This window comes from Nematolebias whitei, chromosome 6 (genome assembly GCF_014905685.2).
Source record: "Nematolebias whitei isolate Nwh7 chromosome 6, NemWhi1, whole genome shotgun sequence".
Lineage (NCBI taxonomy): Eukaryota > Metazoa > Chordata > Actinopteri > Cyprinodontiformes > Rivulidae > Nematolebias > Nematolebias whitei.
This window is the reverse complement of record NC_056503.1, coordinates 40310672-40333890: the sequence shown is the minus strand read 5'-3', so window position 1 is coordinate 40333890 and position 23219 is coordinate 40310672. Positions and strand designations below refer to the sequence as shown.

The 23219-nt window shown below is 39.4% G+C and overlaps 1 protein-coding gene across 1 annotated transcript in view; it reads right to left on the bottom strand.

The window, feature by feature from the left end:
• Nucleotides 1–23219, bottom strand: part of nbeab (neurobeachin b) — a 249282-nt gene that overhangs the window by 29506 nt on the left and 196557 nt on the right. Inside the window, exons 39-42 of the mRNA XM_037677882.1 lie at nucleotides 10959–11076; nucleotides 10767–10869; nucleotides 9436–9551; nucleotides 3328–3440 (exon numbers count right to left, since the gene is read on the bottom strand). Coding sequence (XP_037533810.1) covers nucleotides 3328–3440; nucleotides 9436–9551; nucleotides 10767–10869; nucleotides 10959–11076 — 450 coding nt within the window. The remainder of the gene's footprint in view (nucleotides 1–3327; nucleotides 3441–9435; nucleotides 9552–10766; nucleotides 10870–10958; nucleotides 11077–23219) is intronic.

Below are 23219 nucleotides of genomic sequence, written 5' to 3'. Positions count from 1 at the left end.
ATATATATATATATATATATATATATATATATATATATATATACATATATATATATATGTGTGTGTGTATGTATGTATGTATACACACATACGGTACACAAGGGGCAGTCTGCTTTGATTGACAGGTGAGTTTCTCAGTGTACTGTCACTCCCTTGCAATTTTTGTTTGGAAGCTAAATCCCCCGAGGGCAACAACTACATGTTGAACTCAAAGTTTCAAACCTGCATTCTACAAAGAAGTGACAGGAGCAGCTCATCTTACTTACAAAGTTTTCAGAATAGAACCACTACGCAGTATTAGGAAGTGACCAAAATATATTTGTAACAAATACGTAAATATATATATATATATATCCATTTATGGATAATGAAAACAATAAATAACTGTTTGATTTAACTTCTGAATTAAACTCTGATTTAAATTTGACTAATGATTCGTAATTCACGAACGTGGTTTGTTGTAGTGAAGAAGGGCAACCTCTCAATTTACTGGTCTGTCTATGTTTCAGCCCTAACCTGTGGTCGTGAGGTATGGATCATGACAGAAAGAATGATTTCCTAGATACAAGCAGCCAGAATGAGCTTTCTTTGTAGGGAAGTCTTGTGGCTCAGCCTCAGCCATCTGGGATATGGGGTGAGCTCGAAGTAGAACTGCTGTTCTGTCACATCAAAATGAGTCAGTTGAGGTGGTTCGAGCATCTGATTAGGACAGCTTCTCTTTGCAGGCTTTTTGGGAATGTCCCACTAGGGCAGACCTAGAGCTTGTTGGAGGGACTGTGTATTTTTTCTTGCCTGAGAATGCTATGGGGTCCCCCAGGTGGAGCTGGAGAGTGTCACTGATGAGAGAGATATATGGGCTTCTGTCCTGGACCTGCTGCCCCCACAACCCAACTACAAATAAGAGGTAGATGATGGAAATGAAGATTTCTAAGATTTATTTTAATGTCACTTTTATATTTCAAGAAATAAACTCAAATGTATCTGTGTTTGTTTCCGTCACTTCAAAATGGAATAATAAACATTACAAATTTGAAGGCCAAGGGTGACAATTTAAAAATCTAAAATGATACGAAACAAAGCTCACCTTTTTAAAACACAGCTAATGCACACGGCTTCCAGGTAAGAGAGTCCAGCCTTACAGTACAATAAACAAATCTCCAGAGACCTTAGTTCCAACACTGATCTATAATTGAACAAAAGGGCAGAATAAGCAGAAAAGGAGGTGTGCAGAGGTCTCTGTCTCTCTGCTTCACCATCAGTGAACTTTTGGAGGAATAAGCCCTGGGGTTCCAAGGACAACTGTCAGGAGACACAGGCTGTGAACTCATGCTAATGAAGGCAGCTCAGGCCTGTAAACAGCATGGGAGGATGTCACTGGAATACATTACAATACATAACTGTCTCCCCGGGGCAGCTGGGTTGCAAGTGGCTCAGCTCCAGTGAACCACCTTCAACCTGCACTTGCATCAACACAAACAGCCAGCTTTCTCAGACCACCTGAACACCTTGCAGGTAAAGATGATAATTGCTGAAATGACCAAGCAAGTCACAACCGAGCTGTTAGTCCAAGATGCTCTGGGTTTGGTGAAATATGAAATGCATCAGAACACTTTCAAACATTGACTTATCCTCTTCTTTTATTGTCTTTCCAATTATTTCTTTCATTTTGAATTTCCCCTCTACAGAACACAATACACATCAGGAAACCATGCCTTGAAAAGCTGAAAATGTATACAAACTGCTGAGAAGTGTGATAAAACTCTTAGATTGTTGGTGCTTTAAGTGGAACAAGAGGGAATGAGGCAACGATAAAATGAGAGAGAGAGAAAGCTCAGACAGGAATGCGACCGTTTTCAGGTCAGTGAACAGCACTGTGCAGGAGCAAGAGACAGAAACAGAAAAGAGGGGGCGGTAAACCAGTAAACCAGGCCATGATTTTAGACTGATCTGCTGCCTTTGCGCCTTTCAGTCACAGACAGAGTAAACAAAATGTGAACTTTACCTATCAGGGCTGCAGAACACAAACAAAATGTTTGAATTTCTGGGATTTGGCAAACAGAAACTCTTGAGCATTTTATTTGACTGGCTATTACCAGTTGAGCAATGATTAGGTGGTTTTGTAGTTTTTACTTCAACAGACAGCACAATTTGAGATTTCCAATTGTGAATGCACATTGGTGTAGATTCATTGTCACCTAAGTTACTGGTATGTATGTACAGTATAAGACTGGTTTGTGAGATGACTCCTTGCTTCTCTGTATTTTTCAGCAAATTTTTATTTATATGCTTTACCTCAAAAGTCTTTCATGGTGTCTAAATTTTAATGACACATGCCTTTATAATTGGGTTTGAAATGATTCATTTCGTAAGCTTAAATATTTTACACAGTTGCTGTAGTTTACAATTATTTGCAATATTATGTTTGCATATAAGGACAAAAAACTTGATTGGCAGAGTTATTAAAAATGTGACATATCTTTTGCTTATATATATATATATATATATATATATATATATATATATATATATATGTATATACACACACAAATAAAAAACACAATTGCAGGAGCATCTATAAGGGCAAAGGCTGCCTTGCTGAAATGTCAAAGTTGCACAATCCATGGAATGGTCCCAGAATAAAATGCTTATATTTTACTTATGTCAGATTGAAAACACTTCCACATTTCCACATTTCTGAAATAAAGGCCTGCTCACACGTGCAAACTGTCACAGTGACTTTGTCACGCACTTGTAGGGTTGTGAAAGAGTGTGCATTAAACAAAACCATTACTTTTTCCTATGTCCAAAAAGTCTTAAGCAAACAATATTAATTATCATATAAAGCTAATAACATAAAATAAATTGTAACAACTCAACTGGGAAACTGGGAACTAATGTATTTTTGTTTAAAATGTATTTATATTTTCTTCTTGTGGCTGTTCCCTTCTTCAGATCTGTCACAGCAAAATTAACTTGCACAAAGGGAAATTAATAGCATACAAGGAACATAAGTCTATAAAAATATCTTGCATTGTTTCAATGCCACTCATTGAATTAATTAATGCAGATTTTACTGCTGGCAAACAAGACATTTTCACAGAAATACACCAGCCCTCATTATGTCATGCCATGATGTAAAAGCAGAAATGTAAAAAAAATAAGTTTACAATTCTAACTAAAAGAAACAAAATGTGTTTAATTTCTTGTAAATGTGTATTCATCTTCCTCTTACCCATAAATTGCAATCTCCAGTCATAAAATCTGCTTGCCCTTAAGCACCTTTCCCCTCTATGTTATATTGTATTGTGTTACAAGAGGCCCCAGTACCTTTGAAAGATCTCTGAAGTTCCCAGGCAAGGTCAGGTCCAGCTCCTCAGAGTCATAGTTGGTAAGGACCCAAGGAAAGACAGGGTACTGGTTCAGGTCATTATATGTCCTCCCTAGAAACAGAGAGCAGACAGAAATCTGTGAGTGATGAAAAAACCAAGGGGTTGACAGCAAAGCCGGGCAGGGCACTTTATGGCTTTGGTTACTTTGGGGGAATCAGTATGCAGCATTCCAACAAGCCCTGGTCTCTGAACTCCACAAAAAGAAAGACGTCCTTTAATACTTCCATAAAGAGATTGCCCAGAGAACATATACACTTACAGCAGAGAATGTGAAAATGTTTTCTGTGTGTCCCCTGACATGTGCTTGGAGACATGTCTGACTCCAAGATAAGTGAATGTGATTATGGCAGCATAAAGAATTATTATAAAGAATTTATTCATGAGAATTCATGTTTTATATGTAATTCTAGTTGTAGACTGTGATATTACTAGATGACGGCTTTCGCTTTGTTAAGAAATACATTTAAAATAAAAAAATATATAAAAAGTTGAGTATAAAAATTCTCTATATTCTATTTTATGGTAACTCATCCATCCCTCCATCCCTCCCTCCATCCATCCATCCATCCATCCATCCATCCATCCATCCATTTTCTTCCACTTATCCGGGGTAGGGTCGTCGGGGTAGCAGCCTAAGTAGGGAGGCCCAGACTTCCCTCTCCCCAGCCACTTGGGCCAGCTCCTCCGTGGGAATCCCAAGGTGTTCGCAGGCCAGCCGAGAAACATAGTCCATCCAGCGTGTCCTGAGTTTTCCTCTGGGTCTCCTCCCAGTGGGATGTGCCCGGGACACCTCACCAGGGAGGTGTCCAGGAGGCATCCTAACCAGATGCCCGAACCACCTCAACTGGCTCCTCTCGATGTAGAGAAGCAGTGGCTCTACTCAGAGTCCCTCCCGGATGACTGAGCTTCTCACCCTATCTCTAAGGGAGAGCCCAGAGACCCTGTGGAGAAAACTAATTTCGGCTGCCTGTATCTGTGATCTTGTTCTTTCAGTCACAACCCAAAGCGCATGACCATAGATGAGGGTAGGAATGTAGATCGACCGGTAAATTGAGAGCTTCGCCTTTTGACCCAGCTCTCGCTTTACCACGACAGACCGGTACAGCTCCTACTTCACTGCTGACGCAGCACCTATCCACCTATCAATCTCCCGCTCCATTTTTCCCTCATTCGTGAACAAGACCCCAAAATACTTAAACTCATCCACTTGGGACAGGACCTCCTCCTTCCTCCGGGTGAACATCATCCACCCCTGGGGCCCTGCCACCGAGAAGCTTTTTAACCACCTCGGTGACCTCTGAACCAGAGATTGAAGAGCCTGACCCAAAGTCCCCAGGCTCTGCTTCCTCAGTAGAAGACGTGTTGGTGGGATTGAGGAGGTCTTCAAAGTATTCTGCTCACCGACCCATGACAGCCAGAGTTGAGGGCAGCAGCACACCACCTCCACTATAAACAGTGTTGGTGGTGTACTGCTTCCCCCCTGAGATACCGGATGGTAGACCAGAATAGCCTTGAAGCCGTACAGAAGTCATTCTCCATGGCCTCTCCAAAATCCTCCAATGCCCGAGTTTTTGCCTCAGCGACCACCCGAGCCACGTGTCGCCTGAACTGACAGTACCTATCAGCTGCTTCTGGGGTCCCACAGGCCAAAAAGGCTTGGACTCCTTCTTCAGCCTGACAGCATCCCTCACTGCCGGTGTTCACCACCGGGTTCGAGGATTGCCGCCGTGACAGGCACCAATAACCTTGCAGCCACAGCTCCGATAAGCCGCCTTGACAATAGAGGCGTATAACAAGGCCCACTCGGACTCAATGTCCCCCACCTCCCCCGGAACATGTTCAAAGCTCTGTGAGAGTTAAAACTCTGTCTCACAGGAGATTCTGACAGACTTTCCCAGCAGACCATCACAATATGTTTGGGCATGCCAGGTCTGACCGGCATCCTCCTCCACCATTGGAGCCAACTCACCACCAGGTAGTGGTCAATGGACAGCTCCGCCCCTCTCTTCACCCGAGTGTCCAAGACATGCAGCCACAGATCAGATGAGACGACAACAAAGTCGATCATCGAACTGTGGCCTAGGGTGTCCTGGCGCTAAGAGCACATATGGACACCCTTATGCTTGAACATGGTGTTCGTTATGGACAATCCATGACGAGCACAGAAGTCCAATAACAGAACACCACTTGGGTTCAGATTGGAGGGCAGTTCCTCCCAACTAAAACCCTCCAGGTCTCATTGTCATTGTCCACGTGAGCGTTGAAGTCCCCCAGCAGAACAAGGAAGTCCCCAGAAGGCGCACTTTCCAGTACCCCCTCCAAGGACTCCAAAAAGGGTGGATAATCTGAACTGCTGTTTGGCGCATAAGCACAAGCACCAGTCAAAACCCGTCCCCCAGCACCTCGTTCACCGAGGTGAACCCCAACGTACAGACACCAAGAGGGGGGCAACAAGTATGCCCACTCCTGCTCGGCGCCTCTCACCAGGGGCAACTCCAGAGTAGAACAGTGTCCAACCCCTCTCAGGGAAACTGGTTACAGAGCTAGATCCATGCAGGTGAGTCCGACTATTTCTAGCCAGAACCTCTCAACCTCACACATCAGATCAGGCTCCTTCCCCACCACCATTTTATTTGTATGGTAACCCATACAAATAACAGATAAAGAAAAAAGATAAAAGCAAAAGATTAAAGGCAAGAGCCCGATTATAATCTAAGGATGGATGACAGCATGACAGCTCAGTGATTAGCACTGTTGCCTCACAGCAAGAAGGTCCTGGGTTCAATTCCCAGTTGGACCTGGGGTCTTTTTGTGTGGAGTTAGCATGTTCCTCTTGTGCTTGTGTGAGTTTTCTCAAGGCACTCCGGTTTCCTCCCACAGACCAAAAACATGCATGTTAGGCTGCCTTCAGGCCCAGGCCTCCCTTGCAGAAGAGATATGTGATCTCAATGGGATTTGCCTGGGTAAAAAAAGATTAATAAATTAATAAATAATAAAGCTGCTGTGGACAGTTTCATTACATTTATATTACTAGTAATAAATCTGGCCATACACATTGGCATCAAAAAACAAAAATAAAAGATTTATTTAACAAAAAAATTATCAGACAACACATAAAAACAAATCAAAAGTGTCAAACCTTTGACTATCAGAATATCCTTTAGAAGTTTTCAAAAAGTAAAATAAGCTAATGTTAGAAATGACTATGATTACCTTTATTTTCAACACAGGCTGAACCTTATTTTATGCAACCTTTATTTATTTATTTTTTAGTCTAAAGAAAAGTTCTTGAGGACATTTTAAAACTCTTTTCTATTAATGTATCTGGCTTTTGTTCTGTTCTTATAAAGCTCCTTCAAAATTATTGATATTTTGGCTTTAAATTGACCACTTCACCAGTATTTTTTGATCAACTATGACAAATGTAAACTTCATCGTTAAATAAGTTTTCCTGCTCTTTATCGAGGGTCTTGCACCTTTTAGGTTTTTACTGATCTCCAATAAAAATGTTTTAGTTTGATCCAATGCAGCATGTGCCTTTCTAAAGCAGATCCCAATCTGAATCAAAATGCTATTAGATAAATTGCAATTCCTGTGAAAATGCAGTGTGAATGCTTATTGCTGATGAACTTGCTGAAAAACAGTTGAAATTAGCTAAAACATGTTGACATATAGCTGAAATGAAAGAACAAGCCTTAATTAGCAGAATAAAGCAGAAAAAGCACATTTTTGCTGAATTAGGTATAAATTACGTGAAACACTAATAATGTAAAACTAATAATGTTTCATTTAGCGTTTATCTTAGATCGTTTAGCGTACAGTTTGGCATTTGTTTAGCATATATCTTAATGTATATCTAATATCATTATATACAGTTTATTTATATACTTTATATTCTTGCTATTTTAGGGTGTAACTGGGACCCCAAGCACATAATTTTGCTAATATACCATATGTGATGCAAATGACATAAACTTGAACTTGAAATAAGAAGAAATTAGCACAAAAATTAGGAAATTAACTAAAAAAAAACTAAAATTAGCAGAAAATAGCTGAAAAGTAGCTGAAAAAAGCAGAAAGAAGTTTAACCTACCAGAAGGAAGTGGAAAGAGCTGAAATGAGCTAAAAATGTGGAATTGGCTGAAAAAGCAAAACTTAGTATGAAACAGCAAAAAAAAAAAAGCTGAAATAGCAGATCAAGCTGGAAGGAGCATACCAAGCTTAAAATAGCAGAAGGAAGTTAATCAGGCTGAAAGTAACAGAAATCATCAAGAAACACTTGAATTTATCTGAAAACAGCCAAAATTAGCAAAAAGAAATTCTAAAAAATAGGTAGCTGAAATGGTAGAACAAGCTTAAATTAGCAGAAGAAAACACAAAGAACATGTTTGTCAAAAGAAGCAGAAATGAGCATAAAAAAGTGGAAATTATCTGAAAAATGATTAAATTAGCAACAAAAAAACAGCTCAAAAATAGCTAAAAGAGCAGAAAGAACCTGAAATAACAAAAAGGAAATGGAGAGAGCACATTTTTGCTGAATTTGGCTGAAAAAAGTTTAAATGAGTGCAAAAAGTGTGGAATTAGCTGAAAAAGCTTAAATTAGCATAAAAACAGTGCCGAAAAATATATGATAGTCAGAAAAATAAGAATAAATAGTTGTGTAAATACTTATAAAGCATAAAACAAACAACGCACAGTTAATGCAAGAAGGGTCAGGGGAAGCTGAGCATAATTATCAAAGTTAATAGTAAACATCCATCCATCCATTATCTTTTACCCACTTCTTCCATTATGTGGGTCACGGGGGTTGCCGGTGCCCATGTCCAGCAATCACTGTGCGAGGGGCGGGGTACACCCTGGATAGGTCTCAAGTCCATCACAGGGCCACATAGAGACAAACGAGACAAACAACGATTCACTCTCTCACTCACTCCTAGGGACAATTTAGAGTTACCAATCGGCCTAGCATGCATGTTTTTGGTCTGTGGGAGGAAACCGGAGTACCCGGAGAAAACCCACGCATGCACGGAGAGAATATGCAAACCCCAGAAAGGCCCCTGGACCGGGATTTGAACCAAGGACCTGCTCGCTGAGAGGCAGCAGCTCTACCACCGTGTTAATGGTAAACATTAGAAATAAATAAATAAATAAACAACACCGGGCTAAGTTTGGAGGATGAATCTAGCATTGGTCTGGTTAGCCCTAGTGGTGCTGAGGCTGGAGTTAGGGTGGCAGGATGTTAATAACGGTGGAATAGTGTTTAATTAGACAAAGACTTCAATTTCTCGCCTCCTCCCAGCACTTCACCCCCCCACCCCCAACTGTCTCCCTCTCACACTTTTCTGACATCCCTGGCAGCTTAGGTCATTACCGGGGATTTTTAATGAATTTTGGGCTTGTTTTTCTGTCTGCCTTACATCTAATTAGCTGACAATAATGTATCGAAATTGAGCACGAGCTAAATATAAATATGCATGAATATGCAGCGATGGGGAGGATGACACCTCGCTGTGCAGAGTAGCGTGGAGCCGTTCTTGCCTTTCCTGTTAGTTGCAGTTCAGATCAGAGAGTCAACAACAGAACCTTTCAACTCTGCAGACACTTTGTACACTTGCACAGAGTCAGGCACTAATTATCTGGCAAAAATCTACCGCCTGTTTTTTTTTTTTTTTTTGCTTCAAACAGCACACTCTCAACTGTGAAGTTTTCTATGTTGAGTAGCGCCTAAAGCTACCGTGGATCCATAAACAAATATGACAACCCTGAGCCCACTTAGAGCATGTTTTCAGCACCACTGACACATAAAGATTATTGATCCTGGTAGCTAAAGTTAAAGGCACGAGACTAACTGTTAGAAGTAATCTAAGTAATAGATTTAAACTTTCACAGATTGTAAATTTACCAGAAAAAGGAAGAAAACAAATCAGAATCTATCAGCTTAAGTGATGGCTGTAAAAAGCAAAGACATTGTCTTCAAACATTCAGTTACTTCCACATTCAATGCACAAGCTGAGAGTCAGATAATTGCAGCACATTAAATCCTTACCTGCTGTAGTGTTGAGAAACATGAGGTACTCAAAGTTGGAGATTTCTCTTCTCTGCCAGCGCTGGGTCATGTTGGAAGATTTGAAAAGTTGTCGCGGAGTTGCCAGTGAAATACGCCTAAAACAACAACAACAACAAATATTGGATAGTTTGGTGTCATGCCTTAGATTCACATCACTTTGATATGCCAACTGCTTCTTGATTGTTTTAGCGTTATTTTTTATTTTTTATTTTGTCCTCACCAAATAGTTCACGAACAGCAAGGCAGTCCAAAGATTTGTAAGTTTCCCAAAAACATTTAATAGCTTTAAGTCCACCAATTGTGGTGCTTTTTGGCCTCAGGAGTAAAGCACCCATGCAAGTATGAAAAGCACCATGAGAAAGTTTTAAGTTACAAAATCTTAAATTTTAAGCAAATAATTCAAGTTAGATTTAAAATATTGGTCACAATATTGGTTCTAATAGAATAAAATCTATTTGGTCTGACTGTTAAAAATGAACAAAAAACATTACCTCAACATAAATCATCTGTGTAATTCACACAACATCCAATTTTATTTTAGAGCATAGTCAGTTATTCTAAAACGTACTAAACAGTTAAAAGTAATAAATAAATAAAATATTGTATTGAAAGCTACAATCCTTAAGGTTCAAGGTTTTTCATTGTCATTTGCATCACATGAGGTGGAACTAAACTGTGTACTCAAGGTCCTAGTTACACCCAAAAAGAGCAAAAATATAAAGTATAAAAAGAAGCAGTATACAAGAATCTAAGATATATGCATTACCAATTATTTAACAGACTAGCTACATCATAAATGTTATTTATAATAATGGTTGCTAACAAAGCTTTTGGCCTTCATGTGAGTTTTAAAACTAAACAGAGATCTAGAGGACACAAAACATTTCACTCCAAACAAAAGAAAATGTTCTTAATGTTGCACAGTTTTAATGTGGTGCATTGTCACAAAGGTGTTAATTAGGACAGCTTAAATAGCGTGGTTGCTCTACATTCACTCAATACGTGACTGTTTCACAACAGTAAATAAAAAGGCCTGTTAGCACTCAGAGTCTAAAGGGAATCATTTTATTTTCCTGTGGTCAGTGGCCTGGCCATAGTCCTGCTGTATAGAGTCTTCTGTCAGAGAATTAGGTCAGTTCAGTCAGGGTCAGTGGACTTTCACGTCAATGACTGGAGCAATGGGACTGCAAATAAACTCAGCTGTTCAAGGCTGAACAGTTACACAGCACGTGTGGCCAGCAGTGAATTGCAATACAATAGATATCCAACAAGGCTCTTCTGATTTATATTCTTGGTATCCTTTGACCCACCTGGCTTGAGGAAGGCCATAGCTGGTTCCCACACCCACTCGAGGGAGGCAGTAGACCACTTTCTTTACTGTGGCCTGGTCAGGAAAGTTGAACATTACAGATGCTGCAGATAGTGGGATGAAATGCGATAAAAAAATTAACAGAAAACAAAAGTGTTCAAAAAATAAATGCTTCACTTTGTGCTTTACATACTTCTGTTAGCCATGAAGACTTCCATTCCAGTGTTCTGCAGAAGGTAGCGTCTGGAAAAGACAGCTCGGATTTCACTGAACATCCACTTCCCATGTAAACCCTCAGTGTATGCCAAGATCTGAAAAAGGTATCAAAGAGGAAAAAACCTTCAAAATAGGAAACATTTGAACTGAAATTAAGACTTCCTATTAGGATTTATTAAAACAAAGTACAAGTAAAAGTGAGAATTTAATGAAATCCTCTCAAGTCTAAAGGTAGAATTTGGTTTTCTTAATATTTTCAACTACATTTTTTAATTCACAAAATACAATTGCTTAAAAAGGCATTGCAAATTGATTAAATTAGACTTTACGTAACTGGATTTAAATGTGAATCTAACTGCACTGGACGGAGCCGTATCACACCTCTGCACCCCCCTTCGAATGTTATCATTAGTCGTCATCATCCCCATAGGTTGCATTCAAACTGTCCCTCCTGTACCTCCTAGTAGGTTTAAAAGTATGTTCTTATTGCTGATAATAGGGTCAGAGGGTTAGGTTTAGGGTCTGGGTTAGTTTAAGGCTCAAGGGTAGGGACAGTCTGAATGCCACCTACGGGGATGATAACAACTAATAATGGCCATTTAATGGGCTGATAACATTCAAAGCCACTGGCAATATTCCAAATTAAATAGATTAATTGAACTGGGTTTAGTAAAATCAAATAAACTGAACTGGATTCAAACTGAACATGTTTGCTTTGATGGTTTAGTGCATTTGTTGTGAATTTGCACCATAAAAATAAAGTGAACTAAAATGAATTAAAGCGAACCTGAGATGTGCTGTTATCTAGGCACTGAAGAAATATGCGAGTCATCTGTTTTTCAAATTGTATAAGAGCACAAACAATGAAATAAATGTTGAGAGGAGAGATTAGTTTGTTCAGCAGATGTTGTTTTATTATTTTAAAAAATGAACATTTAGCATTTTTCTTTCTAGAACAGTGTCCTAGTTTCATCCCAGCTGTGAAACTATCAAGAGAGTTTCTCTTCTCATTAAGCAACTAGCAATTATTAACTTCATCTGAAGGCTGTGATTGCCAAGGACCACAACATGATTAGATCTCAATTATACCAGGGCGATCAAAAATTCTTCTTAACACTAGTTTGTTGGGTCATTTCAAGCAACATTGCAGCATTAGACATTATAACACATCTCAACAAAACATGTCAATAGAGTTACTTTCACACTACTCTTTCTTTGCTGCAACAAAAAAAATGGTCAAAGAAATATCCCTCTGGGTCAGTGACACATAAATAATCAATAAAAAAAAAACATAATGTGAAGAAAGAGAGAAGACAAGAAATCATTAGTGTATGCAGCACCACTGGGACAAAAGGTCCATACACAGAAAATCAAGACAATTGTTCTCAGAGGTGAGAATGATCGTCCTCACACACCTTTTCCCCTTCCTTCCATCTCACTGAACAATTGTGTCCAACAGCCTGAACCATGAAGATGTGTCATCAACTCCCCAGGTCATTATCACTTATAGGTGCAGTTCAGAGAAAAGTATGGAAGAGAATGAAGATAAAACATGGCAACAAAGTGTAAGATTTTAAAGCACGTGTGTGTGTGTGACTGAAGGAGTGGGCAGGGAGGGAAAGCAGCAAAGCAAGATGGTGTGCTGGGTTAGGGCTGATGCTAATGCTCATTTAAAATAGTGACAGGCTGGAGGAGTGCAGCTCGAGTTGGGCCGCCTTAATTTCTCCGTGGAATAGCTCGTGCCCGACCTCCGTGCCACAGCCAAAATCTCTGGAGCTCAATTAAAATTGGATTAGGTAGAGATGCTGGATCTGCAGCACAACATCTCTGGTGCTCTTCCTACTAGTAATGTCCTCCTGCTTGACACCTCTGCAACCCCCTTCCTCAAACAGTTGTCATAGAGACAACACAGCCCAGAGGAGGCAGAAGGCAGAAAGGACAAACTGAGTGAAAGGGAAGTGAGATGGAGGGATGGCTGTGGAGCAGCAGCTATTGCTGAGGGTCAGCAGCATCTCTCCAGGAGGCAGAGCAGCTTTTTCCCTGCTTCCACTCTGCAGCCAGATGTTCTGGAAGCAGAGTTATAAATGCAGCACTGAAGGCACACAGATGTGCAATCATTCAAAGGCCACAACAATTTACTCCATCAGTAGAGTGGCAAGTTGTTTGATGTCTAGAGACCCCAGATTATCTGAGATTTCAAGCAGTCAATTTTAATTGTCATGCTTCACCGTTTGTTATTATCTCTCGCTGCTGAAGGCGAAAGAGATTATGTATTTGCTCATGTTTGTTTGTATATGTTTGAACCAATAGCAAACTCTCTCATGAACCTCTTACCATGATTTCAATGAAACCTTCAGAAAATATTCATTGTATTGATATCTGCAACTGCAATTTTCAGGGTCAACTTGATTCAAGATGGCCACCACAGATGACCATATCCTGCACAAAAATGGCTGTACGTCAGTTAATTTCAGAGTTTTTCAGCTAAAATGTTTTGTATTAGTAGCTGATAGTCATTCACAACACATACTCCAAGCTCAGTCATATCACATAGGGCATTGCATTATTGCATGGGATCATGCAAAAATATTTTTTTTACAATTTGACCAAAATAGCTAGCACTCTAGTATTTATCAACATAATATCTTAGTCTAAAACTCTGGCATGGAGGGGCAGGTCAAATGCATTCCTCCAAGGAATGCTAGGTCTTTAATTAAGCAGATGCCATTCCTCATTTGTTGAACCATTCATCCATATATTCACTTTCTAAAGCTGTCCAGTTCATGGTCTCTGAGAACTGGTGCCAGCAAATAAATTAACCACAGTTGTTGAATCATGTACTTTAATATTAGGATGTAATTTTAACAACCAAGGGAGTTTTAAAATAGTCTAGAGTTGTCTGTAAAACACTGCCTTGCAAGTAAACATGATAAATTTCCAGAAATGCAACCTTGCAGCACTAAATTGATTCTCAATATAATATTTTAGTACTTGTATTTTCTTGACAACCAGCTAATCTGAACATCTTGCTGCTGTGACAAAGTACAGGCCAAAGAGCCCGCTGTCAACAAAAGAGAGGCTAAAGAGGAGAGAAAAAAAGCTTATTTCAAACAGTCCCGATAAAAAAAAAATGTCATAACAACAAAGCTTTGGTCTAAACTAACATGCAGGAGCCCCTGTAGACTTGGGGATTTGACAAAGCCCAGCCCTCATTTTTAGAGGCCCAGCTGTAAAAAATGCCATTTAATGAACCTGTCTGCTGAAGCTGTCCCCTGCCTGTCAGAGGTGTCAGGCAATGACAAGCGCTGGGGACGGCCGCCTCCAGTCACAGACAGGCCTGCCAGCTGGAGACTTCGGCCCCAATCTAATCACACCACCAGGAAGGGACCGGCGCTCTGCTCTTGGTCTGTCACGCTCTGTGCTGGGGGAGCAGGAAGAGGGTGGGTGAAGGGATCTGGTATGGTCGACAAGCACAGCTTTTGTTTCCACACAGGTCCTTGAATGCTAGGCTCATTAGAAGACACAAGCGCATGCGCTGCTCTGCCAGCTGCAGGGGGACACACCTCTCCATTATAATAGTCATATAATGCAATTTAACATGTCAGTCCTCTTCCTGTGTTATTTTTCTCTTTTTTTTCTTGATTTGATGGGCTGTAGAATAATACTGGAGAAAAATGTGAAATACAGTGAGGAGAAGATGAGGAGAAGCACAGGTGACACTGGTGTTTAGGCTGGAACTCATATATAATAATGTGCAGATGTTCAAATGGGGCATATCTTGCTTATAAACCAACGGATGGCACTTCATGCATGAAAACAGTTTCTAATCATATTTGACTTCCGAAAAGCTTTCCCGCCATATTGACAGAGACACAATGACATATGTTATTAATAAATCTAACGAAGCATTCTTTCTTAAACCTGATGCAATTTTCTCCCATATGGAACAATGCAATCCCCCTTCACTGCATTTCTACCAAAATAGGAAACTAATATAATTCAGTGAGACCTCATGAAGCCAGCATGACTGATATATTTATATGAGACTGTGGAGCACACTGACAACCTGGTATCACAGCACCTCGGCTGCATTCTTCTCCGATTTGTCTAATAGGCTTCCACTATAAAGCTTCACAACTGCACAGTCCCAGGCGGCCATAGAGAACAGTGAAGTGGAAGAATAAGGGGAGGATATGGGGGGCTGTTTCATTTTGAGTGATATGACTACTCCCCCAGGAGCTAGTGGGATGGATTTCACACATGGCAATTTGGAGGATCAGCACACACTGCTATACTGTATTCAATTGCTGACCCCAGGCAATATTGGCCAAATCTGTGGAAAGGTTGAGCAACCAAGGAAGCCAAAGAGAAAACATAAAGCCCAGTAACAGGAGGGCAGAGAGCAGCACAGGGGAAAACTGAAAAACAATGTCAACCAAAGAAAAATGGTGAATTGCATCACTAATTGAAGGGCTAGCATTCCTTGAAGGAATGCATGTTGCCCACCACTTTTCATGCTTGAGTTTTAGATTCAGATCGTCTTCTAGAGAAAGGATGGAGAGTAGCCATTTTGGTTAAACCTTGAAAATAATGTGAGTCGTCTCGTGCAGTATCGAGACATGTCATGCTCAGACCATGTGCTGTAAATAACTTGAAGCTGCTAACACACTAATTTTTGGTTTGATAAAATCATTCTTTCTAGGTAAGTTTGAAAGTTAAAATTTGGAACTACATTTCTCTTCATTATAATGTCTATAATTCAAAAAGCACATCCCTAAAATATAAAATAAAAAAGGTACTCAGTATGCTCACACTCTGAAAAATGAGCACTTTAAACTTTGCAAAGCTGTGCAGCAGGGAGAAAACTTAACTCTGTGACAAAGAAAGACTCACATCCACCGTTTTATTTACACTTTAATCCTTTTCATGCCCTGCAAAGACTTATAATATATGCCTAAACATCAAAGGATATTTCTCATCTGATTCCACCTTAATGTGACAACTGTTGTGAGAAAGAATTTTAAAAGATTTTGCCAGATTTTCTCGTGGCTCTTCTCTGAGACGCATGCTTCTCAACTCCAATAATATAGCAGACTCCTAATGCAGGTATTGGGGGAAAACAAGATACAGATTTGCATAATCAGTGTCACTATACATTTGGCTGGTAGGTGGAGTGTGGCAAGATGACACAGCTCGAGTGCTCTGGCAAGACCATTGGGATAAAGGAAATGAATATGCATTAAATATACTGACAGTTCACTGCCCCAAATGTCCGGCCACGTTTGTCAATAACATTTATGTCAGGGATAGTATTTCACGCACATTAGTAAGCCCTGCAGCTCTGTCCCTGATACTGCCATGGTAGGACAGGTGGGAGGAGCTGTTTGTCTATGTGCAATCTCTTCTTAACCAGTAAAGTTTCTGTCTATGTCAAAATACTGCATAGAACTCCAAATAAGGCAATACAGATGAAGGCAAACAAAAAGTGAACTTAAATTTGTAAAGTCTAGCTTTAAACTACAACAGTGCTGCATATAAATAAAGGTTGAATGATTGAATGAATATGTTCACTTGTACATGCTGTATAAAATTATAGTTTTATCATATTATGCACGTGTTGTACGTTTTCCTGCCTTCATGGCCAAGTCTCTCTTGAAAAGGGGATTTTTAATCACAATAAGAATGTTACCTGGATAAGTAAAGGATATACAGTTTAGCAACCATTATAAGAAAAGGCAATCAAAAACTTTAATCTGTTTCAGGATTGTCCTAAAATGCATAGTGTGTTTAATAAAAAGTAGAATACAACGTACAGTATATTTGGTGAATTAAAGAACAGTTCATATAATTGTAATTTATTTCACGCATTCACCATTTTTTGTACACCATATTACTAGATTAGACATCCTTTAACCTTCAAAATTGCCTTAACTTTGTGTAACATTCAGTGCCTATAAAAATTATTCACCCCCTTGGATGTTTTATGCTTTTATTGCTCTCAGAAATCAAGTGTGGTCCATTTAAATTGGCCTTCTTTACAGAAAAGCTTACAAAGAACTTTTAATGTCAAAGTTAACTCAAATTTTTACAGGGTAATACCAATTAAATAAAAATAAGTAATGTAAAAAATGTGACTGCATAAATATTGACTCTCTTTAAAGTGACTGTTCTAATTCAACTTAGATAAAATATTATTGAAAAGTGCAAGTCAGGGGATGGAATACAAAAAAGTTTCCAAGGTCTTAAACAACTCCAGCAGTTTTGTTTAATCGATTATCATTTCATAGAAGGACTGTGGGACATTTGTAAATCTTTCAAGAGCAGACCTTTCTCACAAACTGGGTGATCGTGCAAAAAGCAGGATAGTGAAAGAGACCACCAAGACCACTCTGAAGTAGTTACAAGCTTTAGCAGGTGAGATGGGAGAGACTGAGCATACAGCAACTGTTTCCTGGATTATTCACCAGTCACGCTTTATGGGAGAGTGGCAAAGAAAAACTATTGTTAAAAAAATCCCTCTCCACTAGAGTTTGTCTAGTTTGTTTAGAGATTCCAGTCAAGATTTAATCTGAGTTTTCTTCAACACAGGTTAGAATACAAAGCTGATGGACAAGCTGAGAACATCATGCTTTCAACTACAACTATTGTTAGCATATTAGTATACAAAATGACATGAGTGAAGGTGGCGCCCCCAACAGAAGTGGTGTCAAATGTTTGTGCTACGTTGTGCTGCACAAATTTTTGATTGTGCTGCTGTAATTTCAAAGATGTTATTAAATGTTTCCAGAGGTCACGAAAGGTCAACCAGACCCCCCCCCCCCCCCCACACACACACACACACACACACACTTTAAATAAGACAAAAATGGTGTCAATCAACTCGGCTTCATTTGTGCTGGTTTGTGCAGCAAATATTTCCATTTGTGCTGCTTTTGCTCTGAAGGTATTAATGAAAGTTTTTAAAGGTCAAAAGGTCAACCAGCCCCCACCCCCCAAATCTAACAAGATTAGGGTCAAATGTTTGTGCTGGTTTGTGCAGTATTTATTTATTTTTTGTTTGTGCCAAACTCATTTCAAAGATATTAATAAAAAAAGTTTCAAGAGGTCATCAAAGGTCAATGAAAATCTGTTCATGTTGGATTAGGGTTTAGGGTTAGGGTCTGTGGTGGGCAGAGAGGTTGACCTATTTACCTTTAAACTTTCAGTAATATGTTAGCAGAAGTAGTACAAACGTAGTAAAGTTTATTGACACCATTTTTTTTTTATTTTATAAATGTGGAGGGCTGGTTGACCTCTGATGATCCCTGGACATTTTTTTATTAATATCTTTAAAATGATAGCAGCACAAACAAAAACATTTTGCTGCACAAATGTAGCACAAACGTTTGACACCAATTGTGTTAGATTTGAAGAAGGTGGTGGTGGTGTTGGTGGGCCAACTTTATGCAGGTTAAAAATAATTATCTTCATCAAGACCTTTTAGTGCAATTTAGAATAAAATTACACAAAGAGGGAATGAACCACAAATGAACATAGAATTCCCATTATTACTGAACACATTGTTGTCGACAACTTTGGATCTCAACAAACATTTCACACAAGTTTAGGCAGAAATGTATTTATTTATTTGTTTGTTCACATTTAGATAATTTTTAGCTCAAAAATGCCCAACACTTTTACTGAAACATCACAATCTTAAACCTTTTACTGTAAATCATTTATTATTTCATATCATCTAATTAGAACGATAACTGCATTTTTGCATATGGGTAAACTATGATTAAAGAAATGCAAATAACTGGTAAATGAACTTGGTCAAGTGATGACCCAGCCACAGCAACACACACAGTCAGCGTATCAGCTGTTGACTGAGAATCATCATGAAGCTTGAAAGAAGGAATGCCATCATTTGGTGTTTGGGTTTTTCAGAAAGCTTTTCCTAATGGGACGTATTCAGGGACTTGTCAGCCTTAAGATGACTGAAATCCTCCTGGCCTGAGTACCAGCTTCCGCTGGCTGCTGCTGAAACTGCCAAGCTGATCATTTTAAAATCCACTTTTTCCTTCTTATTTTAAGTCTTGTGTGGGAGGAAAAGGGGTTCAGAGTAAAAGTCAGAAAGAGAGAAAAAATAAGACAAGGATGGAAAGCCAGAGAGGAGGAGAGGGACGAAAAGAGCAAGTGTTTATTTGAGAAGGTCTGATGAGCAATGAGCGCTTCACTCGTCTTCAATTAATCTTGTCTCTCAACCTTTTGGTTTGGTGCTTCCTTTGGAGCCAAGGTAATAATGACACCCTCATCCATTATCCTTTTATCACTGTTGTTCAGAGGGAATCGCCTAATAACACGTTACAGATTCGTCCTCATTCATATAATTCTTTCTGTCATTCGCAGTATATCATCTGGAAAACACACAGCGCCCTTTCTTCTGGACATGCTTTGAGGATTATTGTAGGTGACACCTTCAGGGTGAAGCCAAAATCTGGAGCATTTTTTCAGGCATAAAGTAGAATTACCCTGACTTATCTGTCATTGCCAAGAGCACAACAAGCCATTCAGGGCCAAAGGAAAGGTGGAACAGGTTCTTACCGGCTTCTCTGAACGAGGCGGCTTGTAAATTTATGCTAATGAGAGTCTTTGTTATCCAGGCTCACCCCTGTAGGCTTGAACTGATAATCTGGTTGTTGAGTGCACTCGATAATTTGTACTTTATCCTCATGTAATTATGTAGTTGAAATCTTTTTACCGCTGCTAATCCTACCATATAGGAACTGTTTTAACTCTAAGGAACACAAGTTAGCATGCATCACGCAAGACAAAAGGATTGCTGTGTGTGTATAAATGCTATGATTTTCTGTAGCTCAATGTTGAGACCCCTTTAATTCTTGAAGGCAGGTTAGTAGAAAACCAGGGAATATAGGAGGATGAGAGAAAATGCAAAAGCAAACATTGCAACCTTACAATAACTTGCAAAAACAAAATGATGGAAGGAAAATAAACTGGACTGAATGATGTATAAGTAAAGTGGCTTTACGGAGCTTAGTGGGCGCTCTCTTGTCCAGTGGGACTCCAGGCTTTCCAATGCTCCTGCCAAATCCAACAGCCTCTCACAAGCTGCTTGGCGTGCTGTAATTTGACTAATTACACTGGATTATACCATATTAATGCAAGCTGTTTCCTCCAGGGTCACTGACCCACCCAGCGTACGCCTTATTGGTCCATAAATCTGGAGCGAACAAAGGATATACAAAGAGTAGTAAATTTTTGATTATTCAGACAATAAAAAAGATCTTAAGAATATGAAAACAACTAAATAATGTAAGAGAATGTGTTACAAAGCATCCACAACACAAACTGAGTAGAATAGTGGAGCACATCACTTCGAGACAATGGCACTAAAATATTCTGCCTATTTTAACTGTCTGCAGAAAAGGAAAAATAAAATTTCACAAATCTCGATATATTTTAGTTTAGGATGACAGAGAGCAATGCCAAGCTGGCTTTTAATTTGGAATAAACATGCAAAATAAAAATTAAAAATAAACTATAATAATTTGTATTCGTAAAAATCTGAGCCGTAGAAATTAAACGAGCCGTAGCAAATGTGTGTTTTAATAAAAATACTCTCAATGGCTCTAAATCAATTTGAATGTCTCACAATAGACAGCCCCAGTGTTTGTGTGCATTCCTCTGCCTTGAACACAGTGTAATAATAGTCTTAAACCACACATTATAAAGACAGAATACCAAAGAGGCTTACAGCCTTAGTTTCATAAAACATTTAGGCAAAACTTCCAAAGGCTGTGGATGATGAAAGAAGGTAAGCCTGAAAATGGGCTTCTGAGATCCAGAGGCCTTATTGTACAGAAGTCACATCAAATTAATACTGAGGGCCATTTGCAGCCTTTCTTCTCCAGAGCTTTTCAGAACGGATTAAGCTATGAAAACTCAGAAATTACTAAAGCACCTATTAGGCATTAGCTTCACCCTTTTCTTCTCTTTCTCTTTGAAAAGGACATTGATTGTGCTTCAGCTCAAATGTATCACAATTCACGTTGTCCTTACACTTAAAATAATGGCACTTTAAGACATTTAAGATTTTTTGTTAATGCAAATTTTTACGTTTTCATTTTACTTAGACACATTTCACACTATTTAACATTTTAAGTTTTATCTCTTATTTTAGTTGCATGTCGTATAGGTTTTTGTGTGGCAGTTTGCAAACACATCTGTAAATTACTCCCATTGCCAGGGTTTGTTTCCTCTCAATGCCTCCTCAAAGTAGTGCATGAAATGCAATTATGGCTCCTAAAGTGCTAAAACAATGTCCCTTTAGAACCAGATTATGTGGAGTTAAATGGCTATCAGATGCTCAAAACAGAGTGGCAAGCAAACAAACAGAGATAATTTACGTCTACTTAAAAAAAACACAACCAGGAGGACTCTCAGTCTATTAGTTTAATGGAGATGCACTATTGTACAAAACGTCCATCCATCCATCCATCCATCCATCCATTTTCTTTACCCGCTTATTCCATTTTGGGTCACGGGGGTCGCCGGTGCCCATGTCCAGCAATCACTGTGCGAGGGGCGGGGTACACCCTGGACGGGTCGCAAGTCCATCACAGGGACACATAGAGACAAACGAGACAAACAACCATTCACGTTCTCATTCACACCTAGGGACAATTTAGAGTTACCAATCAGCCTAACATGCATGTTTTTGGTCTGTGGGAGGAAACCGGAGCACCCGGAGAAAACCTACGCATGCACAGAGAGAACATGCAAACTCCACCCAGAAAGGCCCCTGGACCGGGGTTTGAACCAAGGACCTGCTCGCTGAGAGGCAGCAGCTCTACCAGTTGCGCCACTGTGCTGCCCTGTACAAAACGTTTACATGCATATTAACTCTCATTCAGGTTTTCAAACACCTTCCAGAAAAATAATTATTACAAAATTGTATATTTTTTGGGGAGTCATAGGGGCATGAAACTTGAAACAAACACTCACTGCTGTATAATTTGACTTTATGAAGTCAATGTGTTTTTTTAAATAGTAAGAACTGAAGGAGTTGCAAGATTTTGATTAAATTAAATTGTGTTTTATGAGACAACATAAGTGCAACATGTGAGACAGGAAAAGATCAAATAATTGTTACCACCTGAGAAACCAGTAGTGTCAGACTTTTCCACGACTTAGTTTCTAGAATTACAGAAAAAGATCATCTGTCTTCCCTGAACACTTAAAATGACTCACCAGGGCACAAGACCCCTCACCACACATTAAAGAGAGCAGAGCTCTGTCAGGACCTTTAGGGGGCTCAACTATGTCCTTTTCTTCAGTCGCCCCTTTAAAGAAACCAACATGCAGCGTGAAGTCCCTATGCATGACCCTTATTAAACTCCTAATTGGATTGAGAGCCACTAAGAAAAAAAAAATTCATTATTCATTCAGCTAAGATTTTCTTTAACATTCCTTCCAGTATGCCTTCTTAACAATAACATTCAAACTCATGTCACTGAATACCTCTTTTTTTCTTCGTAATGCAAACATTTTTCAAAGGAGTGTGGGCAAACTCTTTCTCACCTTTTCATTTAGATAAAAAGCACTGTTTGATTTTTCACAGGGAGCTTGTGACAGGCTGAAACAAAGCGCTGCGCTGCCCATTGTAAAGTCTTTCACCGTAGTAATGGTCTTAAAGTGGCTACAAGCAGGGTTCTATTCAGTGCTGACCAGGCCGCTAGGTTCTTCTCTCATTCAAGATGAACAGTCCTCTGGGCAGGAAATCTGAGTTTGGAGGGCGAGTGGATGAAGGATTGCATCGACTCGTAACCAGAGGACTATTAGTGGCTGTAAAAGTTCCCAGCACATTTACACTCATTATGGAGAATAAATAGCTGCACAACAATATTAATCAAGTTAATTATAAAAAACAGCATAATGACAATAATTGCAATAATACCTCATTAAGGAAAAGAATAAGAGACAGGGGAGAATTAATAGCAGACAGGTGTACAGCACACAGCAATTATGGAACCTGAAATTAGTTCATTGCCTTGAGGCAAACAGAAGAGAAAGGGAAGGTTGTATGTGAAGCTGTGCGTGTATGTGCGTGTGTGCATGTGTGTGTGTGTTATAGGAGGCTGCTTTCAGGTCTGCAAGTAAGACTGATAGAGAGAGGCTCACTGACAAAAAAGGGAATTGAAATGAGCAAACAAAAATGTCTTAAATGTGTAAATTA